Source organism: Vulpes lagopus, chromosome 6 (genome assembly GCF_018345385.1).
Source record: "Vulpes lagopus strain Blue_001 chromosome 6, ASM1834538v1, whole genome shotgun sequence".
In the NCBI taxonomy this organism is placed as follows: Eukaryota; Metazoa; Chordata; class Mammalia; order Carnivora; family Canidae; genus Vulpes; species Vulpes lagopus.
In genome coordinates, this window is record NC_054829.1 from 60100581 (window position 1) to 60117488 (window position 16908).

The 16908-nt window shown below is 39.7% G+C and overlaps 1 protein-coding gene across 3 annotated transcripts in view; it reads left to right on the plus strand.

Annotated features, from left to right (window-relative positions):
- Positions 1-238: 238 nt before the first annotated feature.
- BAZ1A (bromodomain adjacent to zinc finger domain 1A) overlaps positions 239-16908 on the plus strand; it is a 90316-nt gene continuing 73646 nt past the window's right edge. The window contains exons 1-3 of one of the 3 annotated variants that reach the window (XM_041759346.1): positions 239-420; positions 902-1072; positions 14518-14796. In XM_041759346.1, the coding sequence (XP_041615280.1) occupies positions 960-1072; positions 14518-14796 (392 nt within the window). In that variant the 5' untranslated portion in view covers positions 239-420; positions 902-959. Of the gene's footprint in view, positions 421-448; positions 1073-14517; positions 14797-16908 lie in introns of those variants that run through there. The other 2 variants (XM_041759347.1, XM_041759345.1) reach the window with 2 other exon arrangements.

Below are 16908 nucleotides of genomic sequence, written 5' to 3' on the forward strand. Positions count from 1 at the left end.
GATCTCTTGGCTGATAATCTCAAACATGGAGGATGCTTCTGATTCTACACAAGGGGTTGCTCCATTAATTAATAATGTAGCTCTCCCAGGCTCTCCGCCGTCTCTTCCTGTATCAGTGACAGGCTGTAAAAGTCATCGAGTAGCCAATAAAAAGGTAGAAGCGAGAAGTGAAAAGCTCCTCCCAACAGCTCTTCCTCCTTCTGAGCCGAAAGTAGATCAGAAACTTCCCAGGAGCTCCGAGAGGCGGGGAAGTGGCGGTGGGACGCGATCCCCCGCGCGGAGCCAGGCCGTGGCAGCGGGGGAAGCGGCGGCGGGCGGCGCGGCGGGGCCGGCGAGAAGCGACCCCCCGGCAGGACACAGGCTCCCCTCGCCGCCTTTGTAGTTGGAAAGGTGGAGAAGTGGCAGTCGGCGTGCTCGCAGGTGAGGGGCTCCGTGTGGTCGTCGGGAGCCGGCCGGCGCCGACGGGGAAGTGTAGGCGAGCGGGGGAACAAAGCGGAGCGGCGCCGGGGTCCGCCCGCAGCGAGCTCCTCGCGGCGTCGGGCCGGCCGGCTGCGCGCCAAGCACGTTGCGAGCCCGAGGCGGCGGCGGCGGGCTGGGAGCCGGCGCTGGGGGAGGGGGCCGCCGCCGTTCCCGCACCGCCCGCCCGCCCGCGGCGGGGCGTGCGGCCCCATTGTGAGCCGGCCGCCGGGCGTGCGGAGGTGGGGCGCGCTGGGAGGGCAGAGGCGGCGGCTCTGCTCGCTCAATACCCCAGTAGCGGCAGGAGCGACCTCGGCTCCGGTGGCAGCCGCGGCGCGTCAGTCACACAAAAGGCAGTCGAGCTTCCCCCGGCGCGCGGACTGGCCCACGCCGCGGCCGAGCGCTCCCCACCTTACCGGCTTTCCTTTCCCTCCAATTCTGATAGGGAAGCGGGGCCGACGCGGGCGGCCGAGGGTCCGGGTGAGCCCGCGGGCGGACGGGAGATGCCGCTGCTACACCGAAAGCCGTTTGTGAGACAGAAGCCGCCCGCGGACCTGCGGCCGGACGAGGAAGTTTTCTACTGTAAAGTCACCAACGAGATCTTCCGCCACTACGAGTAAGGGCCGGGCCGCGCGGGGGGTGCGAGGGAGTGTGGGGACTCCCTCCCCAGCGTCCTTTTGTCTCTCGTCTTTTCCTCGCCTTGGGCTTCTGGCGGGGCGACTCGCAAGTGACGGCTGGCCGCGGGCCCGCGCTTCCCGGTCCCCCGAGCCCGACCCGGGGACTGCGCGGGGTCCCCGGGCGGCGCGGCCGGCTGTGGCGCGCGTGGGGGGAGCGGGCCGGGGCCGCGGAAGCTGGGGTCCTCGGCCGGCCGTGGGGACCGCTTCTAGCAGCCGCTGCCGCCCGGGAGCCGAGCAGCGGAAACTCCCCGCCTCGCCCCTCCCCGCCTCGGCCACACGCGCACTCCGGGGCCAGTTCCGGGATCCCCGCCCGGCGGCCGAGGGGATCCCCGCTCGGGTCAGCGGCTCGGGGCCGCCGTCCCCCGGCCCGGAGAGGGAATCCCCACCCCCGGGGGCAGGAAACGGCCGGGCCGGGCTTGCTTCCTCGGTGGAGAGTGGAGCCTGACGTTGGGGCTGCCTTAGCGCGGGGAGGGGAGGGAGGAGGGGAGGGGGCCGAGTTGAGACTTGGGGAAGGAGCCCCCACCCCCACCCCCACCCCCACCCCCCGGCGGGCCGGGGGGCAGCGGGGTCCGGGACCCGCGAGCCATCCCCGGCGGCCTCTCGTCCGGTGCGGCTAGGCCTCGGAGTGTGCGACGCAAGCCTAGTGCTCTGTCACCACCTCTTCTTGGTGACTAACTCCCGGCCCCGGAGAACTCAGCGTCTCCGCCTCCGGGAGACCTTGGTGAGGAAGAAGTCGGGTTCGGGCGGGGGGGGGGGGGGGGGGAAGGGAGGGGGGAAAAAGCCGGGCACTGGGCGCACTTAGTTATCACTTTGGCGTAGCCCCAAGGGCGGCGGTGGGCGTAGGGGGAGGGGGTGAAGACAAGTTCAACTCCAGCCTCAGCCAGTCTCCTCGTTTTATCCCCCTGCGCATGTGGGCTGCCTGACATGTGCCACTCGCTATTGTTTTGATAAGAATCCGGAGCTGCTGCGTGTGTAGTTTTCACTCCTAAATTTTCAGTACCTCGCCTGGCTTATCCCAAGAGATCCACTTGTCCTGTGACACCGAACCCTGGGGTGCTTTAGAGATGTGTGTTTAAACAGGATCTCCAAGTGAGAACCTAAATTGGTCGATCAATGAAACAGCCTGATCCTCCCTTTTTCTCGTGCGTTATCCTCTCCGCTCAGAAGGGGGGTCCCTTTGTGGCTTAGAAACCAAATGTTATAGCAACCAAATAACTTGTGTGTGGGAGGCACCTTTTTCTGAGTGGGGGCTTACTCGAGGGAGGGCTTTCAGCAAAGTCCGCACCTGTCTGAGAAACGAGCAGCGAAGTTAGAAAAATCAGTTCCTTTGAGCTTTAAAAGTAAGGCTTCTTTTTCTTCAGCTCCACAGAAAGACTTACACATAAACATGTTATATCGGGAGAAGTTTTTCAGCCGACTGTACTTTTAAAATAGGAGTGCACGTCTTAAATCTACTCCTGTACAGACTTGTTTTGTTACTCAAATAGAGTTCACTCTTGTAACTTAAGTGAATTTGGATTAGGTAACTTGACAAGGATGATGCCTTTTTTTTTTTTTTTTAAGTTTAAGTTAAAATCCTTGGTAATAATTCTCAATTTAAAAAAAATGGTATTTAAGAGTGCCAAGAAAATAGAAAACGGGGTTAAGTTTCAAACTTCCCCTTTGGCATAAGCAATCTTACCTTTTTAAGAGACTTTTCCCACTTTAGAAGGGAGCATGAATATGGCTGTATCCCTTTTGAATTAAACTTTTTGTATACTTTGGTTCTTGATTTACTATAATCATGGAGATATCTGAAATGCCGAAATAAAGGAAGAGATTTTAGATATTCCACCTTCTACTAATATTAAGAAACTGTGTCCTTTGTAGTTTTATAGCATTAACAAAGTTCTTTTTCAAATAGCTGGTTTTTTGGGTTTTGTTGTTTTCCCTGTGATGAAGTATTTGGGTTTTTGGAATTTACAAGCAGTTCAGGAGAGGCAGTTGGTTTAGGAGCAAAGAACAAAGGAGAGCTACTAGTGTTCTTAGGTGTTAATTTTTGTGACTTTTTTTTTTTTTAATTAATTTTTGTGACTTTAAATTGGCAAAAAGGGAAGAAGACTGACATTTAATTGTGTTAAATTTTGGTTTACTTTTTCCCTTTTAGATGATTACAGAGAGATCAAAATTGTATTCTTGGTTTATGGTGATCCTTGGTATTATGGTAATCTGACCCTTGGCACAAGTCTGGAGAAGGAAATCTCTGTTTTTATTCATTAGCTCACCAGTTGGTTTATGTGAATTTGTTTGAAGATTATCCTTTAAGGGCATTATATGAATATTTGTTTTTTGTATTGGGGTGAAGACCACTGTGCTCTGTGCTCACCTATTTGCTCAGGTTTTTGATTTCTGAATAGAACCTTTCTACCTTAATCAATCTCAAAGGGATTTTCTACACCTCCCTACCTTGTTCCCTTTGCAATACAATGCAAAGTATAACTTTTTCTTCTGACTCTGGTTAGTAGAAGTTTGCCAGTGACCTTTTAATTGTTAAATAGTTTTTTGTCTTTATCCTACTTGGTGTAATAGCCTACTGCTTTCTCCTTTGTCCTAGGCAGCAATGATCATCCCTCCATTTTATCTAGTGTAAGATCAGCTATTACTACATAGTAATGCAATACATTATTGCCTCAATTTTTCTCTTTTCCTAGACCCTGAATTTTTTGAGAAAGGGACTGTGACCAGGATAGATCCTTAGTGGTTATACAGTACAAACTCCTTTTTCTGTTTGTTTGAACTACATGCTCTTTAACTAATTACTAACTCATGTTTGACCTGCTTTCCATAAGTAAAGAAGACTCATTAAAAATAGCATATTAACTGTAGGTAAATGCATAAGCTAAAGTACAAAAGAATGAAACTGGACCACTGTTTTTGTGTTATACACAAAAGTAACACAAAACTCAAAATAAGTTAAAAGACTTGAACATAAGACCTAGAACTATAAAACTCCTAAGCAGTAAGCTCCTTGACATCGTTCTTGGTGATGATTTTTTAATCTGACACCAAAAGCAAGAGCAACGAAAGCAAATGTAAACAAGTGGGACCATCAAATTAAAAAGCTTCTTCAGAGCAAAGGGAAACATCAGAATTAAAAGGTGTCTTACTGACTGGGAGAAAATATTTGCAAATTATATATCCAGTAGGGGCTAATATTCAAATTATCAAGAACTCCTACAACTCAATAGCAAAAACAACCCATCCAACTAAAAAACATGGGCAGAAGATCTGAATAGATATTTTTCTAAAGGAGACCTATAGGTGGCGAACAGGTACATGAAAAGAGACTATGCATCCTGAATCACGAGAGAAATGCAAATCAGAACCCCATTGAGATCCCACCTCACATCTGTTAGAATGGCTATTATCAAAAAGAGTAGCATAACAGTTGCTGGCTGGGATGTAGAGAAAAGTGAACTCTTCTGCACTGTTGGTGGAAATGTAAATTGGTGCAGCCACTCTGGGAGACAGTATAGAAGTGCCTCAAAAAACTTAAAATAAATAGAACTACCAAATGATCCAACAACTCTGTTTCTGGGTGTTTATCCAAATTTTAAAAACTATTAATTTGAAAATATATACTCATTCCCGTGTTCATTGCAGTGTTATTTACAATAGCTAAGATACGGAGACAACCTGTTTATCAGTGGATGAATGGAAAAAGAAATTTTTGTCTATATTTCAAAGAAATATTACTCAGCCATAAAGAGAATGACATCTTGCCATTTGGGACAATATGGATTGACCTTGAAGGCATTATGCTAAGTGAAGTCAGGCAGAGAAAGGAAAAATACCAATGATCTCTCTTATATGTGAATCTAGAAAAAATACATTAAAAAAAAAAAACTAAGCTCACACAAAAAGACCTAAGCTCTATAGTCAATGATCTATTTTTTTAAGATTTTATTTATTTGAACCAGAAAGAGAGAGATAAGATAGCACAAGCAGGGGGAGTGGCAGGAAGAAGCAGGCTTCCCACTGAGTGGGGAGCCTAATACAGAGCATGATCCCAGGACTCTGGGATCATGACCTGAGCTGAAGGTGGATGCTTAACCAACTGAGCCACTCAGGTGTCCCTTTAGTCAGTGATACGGTAATAGGGGACAGATGGTAGCTACACTTGTAGTGAATATACCGTAATGTATAAGCTTTTGAAATCAGTTAATTGTACACCTGAAACGAACTTAACGTGTGTGTCTACCATACTTTATTTAAAAAAAAATTTTTTTTTTACCATGCTTTAAGAAAGACTTGATTACCCCCATCTTCAAAACAATAATAATAAAAAATAAGCTCATAGGCAAAGAGCGGAATAAAGCATGTACTTTAATCTCTTAGATAAGATAAAATTTTACTCTGTAATTTGGTTAACTGACCATTTTATTATTTATTTCGGACTGTGGATTGTTAAAAAGTGGAGCAGTCAGGTCTGAATATTAGGAACTAGATTTGTGGGATGGGAAGATGATTTCTTGTATTACTCAATGACTTCATTTCCTAAATAGTTTTTGTTTTTGTTTTTTAGCCATTTAGACCCTTAGAATTGGAATGTACTTACCGTCTTTGAGTGAGTTTCATTTTTCAAATGGTTCAAAATGTAGGAATTCTTCATCACTTATATAGGCTGGCTTTATGTTTCAACCTGGCTTTCTATTTTTTTTTTTTTTTGAAGATTTTATTTATTTATTCATGAGAGGCACAGAGGCAGAGACATAGGCAGAGGGAGAAGCAGGCTCCATGCAGGGAGCCTGATATGCAGGACTTGATCCCGGGGCCTCAGGGATGAAGCCCTGGGCTGAAGGCAGGCGCTAAACCACTGAGCCACCCAAGGATTCCCTCAACCAGGCTTTCTAGTAAAAGGTGTTTAACTCATTTATAAAGCACCTGATTTTCATGGTTCATCAGCTCTTCATTTGTTAATTCAGTCCTTTCAACAGCCCTTTTTTAGAGATAAGGAAACTGGATTTGGGATAAAGAGAGTAGTAGAGAGTAGTAGTAGAGAGTAGATCAGTCTTGAAAACCACCTATCTAGCAGTTGGTGACACTAGACTTTTCACTCACATACTTTAGCGTTTATGTTCTTATTTATGATCCACATGGTACATAAAATTTTTCCTAATATTTGTTGAAGCTTGCAGAAATGTGCACCAAGAATGTACGGCACTGCTTTGAATTCAAGCTCACCGCCTGGATCTTTGGGTAGGCACCACTCTTGTTGTCTGCCCAGACATTTGTCTTCTTTATTATATCCCCAATGATTAAGCTCTAGAAAATAAATATACATGCTAGAATGCCATCAGTTTACAGTGGGGATATATGTCTTTCACTCAGACCAGTTATTATACTGATAAGTCGGTATGTATGAAATCTAATTATTATATTAAGGCCATTTGGTGAGCATGGAATTTTTAAGGAGAATTGGATAATCTTAATAACTAGTGTCTTCAAATTAGATTTTCACCTTCTTTTTAGGAATAAGTCTGCTACATGGTCAGATATTTGGGTCTGTGAGTCTTTTTTTCTTAGATTATATGGCAAAGATTCCTACATACTTTTCCTTTACTTTTTATACACTTAGTAGGCTACCCTGTTTTGTGTTAATACAGGCTTTCTTCAGACAGAATATGTCTTACCAGTTGTTGTGTAACAAGCCATCCTAAAACTTAGTGGTTCAAAATAGTCATCCATTTTATTTGCTCACTTTTCTGTAGATTGCCAGTATGGTTCTGCTGACCTGTCCCCTCATTTAGCTATGGTCAGCTGGAGGGTAGGCTGAGGTTGGATAGTTTAAGAGGTAGCCTCAGTCATATGTCGGGGACTTCACCTGGGATGGTTTTTCTTTATGTGTGTTTATTTTTTTTTTTTCTAGCTTTGTTGAGATATAATTTACCAGCAGATTTATAAGACATTTAAAGTATACAGTGTGATATGTTAATACTGAGATGGCTTTTTTTTTTTTTTTTTTTACCATATGGTCTTTCATCTCAGAAGACTAACGTGGTGCTGGGCTCGGTTCCAAGAGAGTAGTCTCTCCATGTCGTTTCTGTATTTTGTTAGTCAAAGCCAATCTTAAGGCTAGCCCAGATTTAAAAAGAGGTGGTAAAATAGATTCCATGTCTTATGAGAAACAAGTATCAGTCATATTTCTAAAGAGACTGCATACCTTCAATTCTCTTTACAGTCTACCACTGAGCATCTGGTAAGATTTTATGACTGGGTCATCCTGATTGGATTTTGGGAGTTCATTGGTAATCTCTCTGCAGTTTATCCTTCTTGCTACCCTTCTTCCCAATGCCAAACTTTTTTTCCAGAGATGCTCAAGTCTTTTATGAGCTCATCTGACATTGTTCCTTTATCACACTGGTTATTTTTTCCAGTGTATTTTTGCAAATATGGTTTGCAAATATGGTACCTGAACAGTTAGAATTGATACTATTTATTGTACCCATACAGTATGCTGGGCATACAATAGTATTATCTTACTTAATTTTCACATTAACAATTAATGGAAGATATCCCCATATAATAAAAGGAACCAGGTTCAATGAGGTTGTGTAATTTACCCAAAGATACATTCTACAAGTGGGAAGCTGAGATTTAGATACTTTTCCTTTCCTTCACATTCATATGTGTACTTTCTCTGTTTAGATACACATAAAAATAAAAGTGGACTGCCAGTGGAAAGTATTTTTATTACTCTTGACACTGCGCTTTGGAGAATCTGGAGATACTGAGATAATTTGTCCCTCTAGTGAGAAATGACTATATAACACCATGAATGGCATAAATCACATGTGCTGTGGAGCCTGTGTAATGGGAGCATGGAAAATGGAGCTGATAACTCCTGGGGAGTTGAGGAAGCCCTCCAATAAGGAAAGAACATCTGAGTTGGGTCCTGAAAGATAGAGCTATCAGGACACAGAATGGAGAAAAATGACATTCTAAGCAGAGAATACTCCGAAGAATACGTTTTAAGCTGAGGAAACTATAGAAGGGCATAGAAATGTGAATTTGCATTTTCACTTAAAATTTGCCTTTTCACATTCATTATTGTTAAGCAAGGACTTTTGTTGAGCTACTGTGATATTTTACTTTTGTTGATTTGTATTTAAGTCTCTAGATTTAAAAAAATCTTTATTGCTATCCTCCATCTTCGTGTCATCTGCAGATTTTATATGTCATTCTCTGAGTCTGAGGCAGCCCTAAGTATGGAGTAATATGTCATTAAATGGTTTTTAAAACTAAACATTTTAAATTAACTTTTCTTCTGACAATACATGTAATAAATGTAATTTTCATGTAGTGGATTTTTCTCAAAATAACATGAGGCATGTTAAGTCAGCCATACCCAAGATCTCCTAATCTGCATTGTAATCCTGTCAGTGGAGTAAATTAGTAGAACAATTTATGCTGTCTTGTAGCAATTTCTACTTTTCTAAGTTTATAAGCTATACTTTTCCATCTCTTGGTATTATATGCTACTAAAAATCAGAAATTATGTTAGTTTTTAACTGTGGCTGCATTTCTCAGTTATACTAAATATTTTATGGACAGAGGAGTTTAAGTAGATCTTTTCTACAGTATTGTGCTGGGTCTTATCTTCTGTTTAGTTGATAAAGTTTTGGCCCTTAAGTAGAGTACACTTTTGCATTTATCTTTTCTAAATTGCGTTTGGCTTCTGGTTTTTATGTCCCTTCATTCTTTTTATTTGTTTCTGTTCTGTGTTTTGTTTTGTTTTGTTTTGTTTTTTAGTTTCAAGTTTTTAATGAAATTCCAATAGTTAACATTGATACTAGTTTCACGCGTAGAATTTAGTGATCGTGATTTACGTACAACACCCAGTGCTCATCACAAGTGCTTGCCTTAATACCCATAGCCATATAACCCATCCCCTGGCCCACCTCCCTTCTGGCAACCTCTCAGTTTGTTCACTGTAATTAAGAGTCCCTTTTCTGGTTTGCTTGTCTCTTTTTTTTTTTCCCATGTTCATTTGTTTTGTTTCTTAAATTCCACATTAGAGTGAGATCATATGGTATTTGTCTTTCCCTGGCTTACTTTGCTTAGTATAGCAGTCTTTAGTTCCATTCACATTGTTGCAAATGGCAAGATTTCGTTCTTTTTTATGGCAGAGTAATATTCCGTTATATGTATGTAAATATATACATATAGAAACACATTTATGTATATATAAACACACCACCTCTACTTTATCAGTTGATGGACAGGTCGGCTCATTCCATGATTTGGCTATTATTGATAATGCTGCTATAAACATTGGGTGCATGTATCCTTTTGAATCGATATTTTTGTGTCCTTTAAGTAAATACCTACTAGTGCAATTGCTGGATCATAGGGTGGTTCTATTTTTAACTTTTTGAGGAACCTGTGTACTGTTTTCTAGAGTGGCTCCACCAGTATGCATTCCCACTAACAGTGCAAGAGGAGGAGTTCACGTGCTTGCCAACATCTGTTGTTTCCTGTGTTGTTAATTTTAGCCATTCTGTATGTCACTTCATTCCTCCTCTACTGGATTTTTAGTTTTCCAAATAACCCTGTAAGTTAACAGTATGTTGCTCTTTGTTCCCTAGTTTGTTCACCTGAGAGTTGGTTGCCTTTATATTAATTAAAGGTGTGTTCTTGCTAGCAATTGAGCTGGTAACTCAGAAGCAATTTTTTCCTTAAGAAATAATGGTAAAGAGCAGCAGTCATCAAACTTTTTTTTTTTTTAAAAGGCCAAGTATAGTCAGATTTTAGTCTTTGTAGGCAAATAGTGTCTATTGTACCTACTCAACTCCACAGGATGAAGAAGCAGTCATAGACAATACTAAAGGTATGAGTGTGGTTTGTTCCAATAAACTACAAAAACAGGTGAAAAGCTAGATTTGGCCTCCAGGCCAGTAGTATACTCACCTCTGGTTGAGAAGATAGTTGAAGGAATGTAGTAATACATAAGATGCATAATAATCTATATTAGCCTAAACATATTCATTTAAAGCAGTATTTTGTATATTAAATTTTTTACAATAATAAAATGTTTCTTACAAAATTTTCATGATTTTTATATTCTTATAGAAATTGAGGAGACACTGTAACCTGCCCCCTAGAGTTCATTATTATTAACAAAATCCCACATCTTTAAATCTATGTGACAAATGGTTGATGAGCAGAATTACAGAAGTATGAGAAAGTGAAGATAATAAAAATGTTAGATGTGCCATGCTGGTAGGGCGTGCTGAATTGGAAGAAGTATTCCTTGGTTTTTTTTTTTTGGTTTTTTTTTGGTTTTTTTTGCTTGCTTTAAAATGGCCACAATGGTAGTATGCCCTGTCTCCCTTCTCTTCTCCTGAGTGTAGATCTTTGTGCACAGCAGGGCTATAATATAACAACTTTGCAGAGTAGATGATAAAAGGCAAACAAACAGTACAAACACTTTGGAAGAGGAGGGTGGAAACCTGGGTGTAGGACAGCTGAATGTACAACAATGGTTACTGACTATCCTATTTTTCTGCTCAGTAACATGTTTAGTGGAGGTTTGTGGCACTTGTGCCATTGCTCTCTTTGGTATTTTTATTTTTTTATTTTTTTTTAAAGATTTTATTTATTTATTAATGAGAGACACAGAGAGGGAGAGGCAGAGACACAGGCAGAGCGAGAAGCAGGCTCCATGCAGGGAGCCTGATGTGGGAATCGATCCCCGGACTCCAGAATCAGGCCCTGGGCCGAAGGCAGGCGCTCAATCACTGAGCCACCCAGGGATCCCCTCTCTTTGGTATTATGAACAACCTCACCACCTCTAGATAGCATTTATTGCAGCTCAGTATAAAATCGGTCTCCTTTATGTGGCACTAAATATGCCAGGCTACCAAATACCAAATCACTATGGTGAGAGCCATGCTGTCAAACACGGAAGCCGTTATTGGCTTGGGGGTTATTAATAACTCAAAATATGACTAATCAGAATTAAAATGGGCAATAAAGGTAAAATACATTCTGAAATTTGAAGACTTAGTACCCCCAAAAAAGGATTTAAAATATTTACATATTGAAAAGTTTAAAAAAAATTTTTTTAAGATTTTATTTATTTATTCATGAGAGACAGAGAGAGAGAGAGAGAGAGAGGCAGAGACACAGGCAGAGGGAGAAGCAAGCTCCATCCAGGGAGCCCGACGTGGGACTCAATCCGGACTCAATCCAGGACCATGCCTTGGGCCGAAGGCAGGCAGGCGCTAAATAAACCCTGAGCCATCCAGGGATTCCCTGAAAAGTTTAAAAATGAATGCATATTGAAATAAAGCATTTGGGGATATATTGGGTTAAATAAAATGTATAAATGTTAACTGATATATAAAATTAGTGTTTCTTTTTAGAATTTGTTGAATGCAGCCACTAGAAAATTTAAAATTTTATTTGTGGCTAGCATTCTATTTCTGTTAGTATTGGGTTAGAGACTAGTTAATGTAAGATACCTAAATTTGTAATATTTTTCCTTCTTTTTTAAAATTTATTTTTATTTTATTTATTTATTCATGAAAGACACACAGAGAGGCAGAGACACAGGCAGAGGGAGAAGCAGGCTCCATGCAGGGAGCCCCATGTGGGACCCGATCGCAGGACCCCAGGATCACATGCTGAGCCGAAGGCAGACACCCAACTGCTGAGCCACCCAGGAGTCCCCTCTTCCTTTTTTTTTTTTTTTTTTTTTTTTTTAAGATTTCATTTATTTGAGAGAGAGAATGCACATCAGTGGGGGAAGGGGCAGAATGAGAAGCAAACTTGCTACTGAGCACTGAGCCCAAAGCAGAGTTCTGTCCCAGGACCCTGAGACTATGGACCCAAGCTGAAGGCAGCCACTTAACCTTCTGAGCCACGCAGGCGCCCCTGAAGTATATTTTTCTTAAACAGTATTAAATATAGTTTAAATTATTAGGAGTATAACTCACATACATCATGTGCTGATTATGTGTTGGCTTATTAAGCTAAGTCTTACAGATATGTTTGTCCCAATAGAAAAAGTTTAAAACTTTTATAAAGCTTTCTAAGTGAACTGCAATTTTAGGCAATAAAACTTAAGACCTCTTTGATGATCCATCCTTCCGTTCCTTTTATTCTGCACCATTGATAACCAGTTATTGGGTATATCTGTAGTGGATCTCTTAGCTAATAAATTGTTTATCTGACATATATTTTCTTGCTTATGAGAACCAGATCACATTCATCTTTTTTTCTCTCTGGCATTTCTTTCTTCAACCATACTTTTCCTTTATAACCTAACTCTTTTAACACCACTTCTCCAAATAACTATTAGAGTATTTCTTGATCATTTTTGCTTATCTCTCTTTCCCTTACTCTGAACATCCAAAGGATATCTGCTTGTCTTTTAATCACTTTGTGATTTTAATTTTAATGATATACATCCATTATCTCCCTTACTAACAGGTAAATACTTCCAAAAGGATCATCTTTGTACTGAATTAAAGTCATGTAACTTGGCATATGCATCTTACCTCTTTAGATCTCATTCATGTTAGGATATGATTATTTTCTTTTTATTTCCATAGATTTCATTTTTGTTGTTGTTCATACTGCAGATGAATATACAAATGAAACTATGTTAATGGAATTACCCCAAATCTTTGGAGATCAGACTACAACAGGGATAACCTATATAGATAGACTAACCAGGAAGTAAACATATAGGCTTAATACTTTTTAGAATAAGAGAAGGAAAAGGGGATTTCAGGAAGGAGAAAAAGTTAGACAATAGTGAATTGTATCAATCACATATAATTATTGAAAAGTACACCAAAGGGGCACCTGGGTGACTCAGTGGTTGAGCATCTGCCTTTGGCCTAGGTCATGATCCTGGAGTTCTGGGAGCGAGTTCCTCATTGGGCTCTATGCAAGGAACCTGATTCTCCCTCTGCCTATATCTCTTTCTCTCTGTGTCGCTCATGAATAAATAAATAAAATCTTTTTAAAAAGAAAGAAAGAAAGAAAGAAAAATACACCCAAAGTATAGAGGAAGGAAAGACATTTACCCAAATCTTACCACTTAGAAGCAATTGTTACTACCCTTTTTGTGTATGTCTGACCTTTTCTAAAATGTGTTGATTGGGGGCACCTGGGTGGCTTAGTGGCTGAGTGTCTGCCTTTGGCTCAGGTCATGATCCCAGGGTCCTAAGATCAAGTCCCTCATGGGGGTCCCCACAGGGGAGCCTGCTTCTCCCTCTGCTATGTCTCTGCCTCTCTCTCTGTCTCTCTGTCTCTCTCTCTTGAATAAATAAAATCTTTTAAAAATAAATAAATAAAATGTGTTGATTGTAAAAACAACGCAAGTACATGCTCATTATACAAATTCAAACAATATAGACATATTTAGAATAACAAATTTTCCTTTTCCTTTGCAGTCCTTCCTTTTCTCCATAGGGAACATCTGTTTATAGTATTTGTATAAGTACATATTTTTATTATTCTAATTAATGAATATAGGATTGTATTATTTGGTGATTTGAGTTTTTTTCTACCTAACATGCCTTAGCAATCTTTCCATATTATGGATCTCTTGCATTTTAAAAGTGACTATAGAATTTTTTAAAAGAAATAAATGCTCATCTTAAGAAATTGCCACAGTGCAGAAGAGGTCCCCGAGGCCCAACCCTACTCTGTAACTGTTGCCTTGATTTTTGGATAACATTGTAGAAACAGTTTATGCTGCTTTAGATTATCTTTCTTTTCCTGCCTTCCCTCCTTTTTCTTTCTTCTTTCAAGTGGGACCATATTACATATATTGCTTTGCTAAGTTTTTAGTTTCAAAAATATAGGAGGAAATCAAACTAAAAAGTTTTTTTCCATAAGTATAAGAACTCTCCTCATACTGTTAATGACTAGGATTTTTCATTATGAAGTACTGTAATTTACTTAACCTTTCTTGTTAGATGCTTAGATTTGCCAGTTTTTCACTATTATGTTAAAGCTTTTTAAAGTTCATAGTTAAGTGCTTAAATTGTCCCTAGCATTTTGGTTGCTTTGGAACAAAAAGCTTTAAAATTAGAAGAAAAAAGAAAAATTGGGTTTATTTTCAGTTTCAGTCCCAATTTCAAAAGTGATGGAAATCAAAGCCCAATTTTAGATGAATGTACCATTAAATTGCAAAATATAAATGTCTAGTTTAAATATACTTTTTCTTAGATTTGTGTTAATATTATAAGTTGACCAGTTAGTAAACCCTTGTTCTATAATTCTATGTAAAATTTTGCAATGAAGACACAATCCTTTATCAGCTTTTAATGTAAAATTTGTGAAATGATGGGTAATGAATGGATTTTTGTTTTTGTTTTTTAATCAGTGATTTTTTTGAACGAACCATTCTGTGCAACAGTCTTGTGTGGAGTTGTGCTGTGACGGGTAAACCTGGACTGACCTATCAGGAAGCACTTGAGTCAGAAAAAAAAGCAAGACAGAATCTTCAGAGTTTTCCAGAACCACTAATTATTCCAGTTTTATACTTGACCAACCTTACCCATCGTTCACGCTTGCATGAAATATGTGATGATATTTTTGCATATGTCAAGGATCGATACTTTGTTGAAGAAACTGTGGAAGTCATTAGGAACAATGGTGCAAGGTAAAGTACTTTTAATTTTTTCTTTTGTTACACATGCATTCACAGTACTGAAAATTCAAAGTACACAAAAAGGTGAACTGAGGAAAATTTCCCTTCTGTCCTCCCACTGCTTTGTAACCCTCCCCACAGATAGTCCTAAAGTTAATATATTTTTCCAAAGCTAATTTCTCTCCAGACTACCAAAAGATGTATGTATATGCATAGATATTTGTACACATATGTGCATGGGCCCACACAGAGTCTCCTGTCCCTTTTAATGCAAAAAGTAACATATTTGATACCTTTCTCATTTAAAATGTCTTGAAGGTCAGTCCATTGCTTTATAAACTACCTTTCTTCTCTTTTTTGTTTATTGTATAATATGTCCCCTTGTGTAGAAGTTCCATCTTTACTTCCAAGTAAAAAAAAAAAACAAACCTTAAAGATACCTATTTTGTCCTTATTATGTTATCAAATAGTATAAAAGTATAAATATGCATATGTTTCTTGCTGGGTTTTAGTAGTTCCTCTGATAATATAAAGACTGAGTTTTATGTACTCCATTGAGTTCCCTTTTACCCAGCTCTTTAAGAAAAATGAATTCTTCATATACAAAAATTTTAAATGACATTATCTCTGGCACTAAATTAAAAATTGTTACTGCTTTCCTGAAGTTTAAGCATTTGTGATTGGCTAGTCACTAGTATTTATCATAATAATCCTTATTTGCATTAAAACTTTTTATAGCCTCTTGGAATAATACAGTATGTAGTGTTCTGTCTCATTTCTTTCACTTACTATAATGTTTTCAAGGTTCATCCACATTGTAGCATGTATCAATATTTCTTTTTATTGATAAATTCTACTGTATGGATCTAGCACATTTTGTGACAGACATTTAGGTTGTCCCCACTTTTTGGCTATTATAAATAATGCTGTTATAGGCATTCATGTACAAGTTTTTTGTGAACCCATGTTTTCAGGTCTTTTGGTCATATATCTAGAAGTAGAATTGCTAAGTCATATGTGGGAACACAATGTTTAGCACTTAAAGATCTCCAAACTTTCAGAGCAACTGCATCATTTTACATTCCCCCTAGCAGTGTATGAGAGTTGCAGTTTCTCCACATCCTTACCAAGTCATATCTATGGACAATTTGTTGTTGTCCATCTTTTTTATTTTGCCATCCTAGTGGGTGTGGAATGGTATGTTGTGGTAATTTTGATTTGCATTTCCCAAATGACTATGTCAAGCATCCCTTCATGTGCTTACTGATCCTTTATATATCTTCTTTGGAGAAATGTTTGTTCTGGTCCTTTGCCCATTCTTAAATTGGGTTATTTATCTTTTTTATTACTGAGATGTAAAAGTTCTTTGTGTTTTTGGATGCAGTCCCTGATAAGATTTGCAAATATTTGTTTTTTATGAGTTGTCTTTGTCTTCTCACTTTCTTGATGGTACCATTTGAGGTATCATCTCCCTTTGCTTTTAACTTTTGTTTCTACTTGTTAATAGCAAATACCTTTTGTTTCTGTCTCTGGTAGTATTTACCAGTGGTCCTAAAGACTTCTTCATCCACCAGAATTAGATTTACTGGAAAGAGCATGCTAAATTACACGGAAATGGGATAGAGGCTATTTGTTGGTTGAATTAGTCAGTATAGGTACTCTGGATCTTTTCACCTCAATATTCTTTTCTTATTATCTCATTTACCTTTAGGTATCCCTCCTCTCTTGTTGCATTTTATAAGTATAGATTAGGTGCTTCCCTTCTTACCAATACTTTCTGTTTTGAAAAAAGCAATCAGCTAATGGATTCTTCTAGAAGATCCTTTGTCATTGCTTTGGTAGAATAATAAAGACAACACCTGACTACTTCACTGAAGCAACAGTTCAACTCTTTATCCTCCCTATCCTGATTAACCCAGTTTGCCGACCAGTTATGCAGACATTTGTTCTCTACTACTTCCTTAGAGCCTATAGAAGAAGTGAGAGAATTTGTGGTCTTCCATAAAGAACACTTAACTAGGATTATATTATATTATATCAGATATGACCTCATTGTTTCCATTTACAGATGAGTAAACAGAGGTCCAAAGAAGTCAAGTAATTTTTTCGTGATATCTATCATAC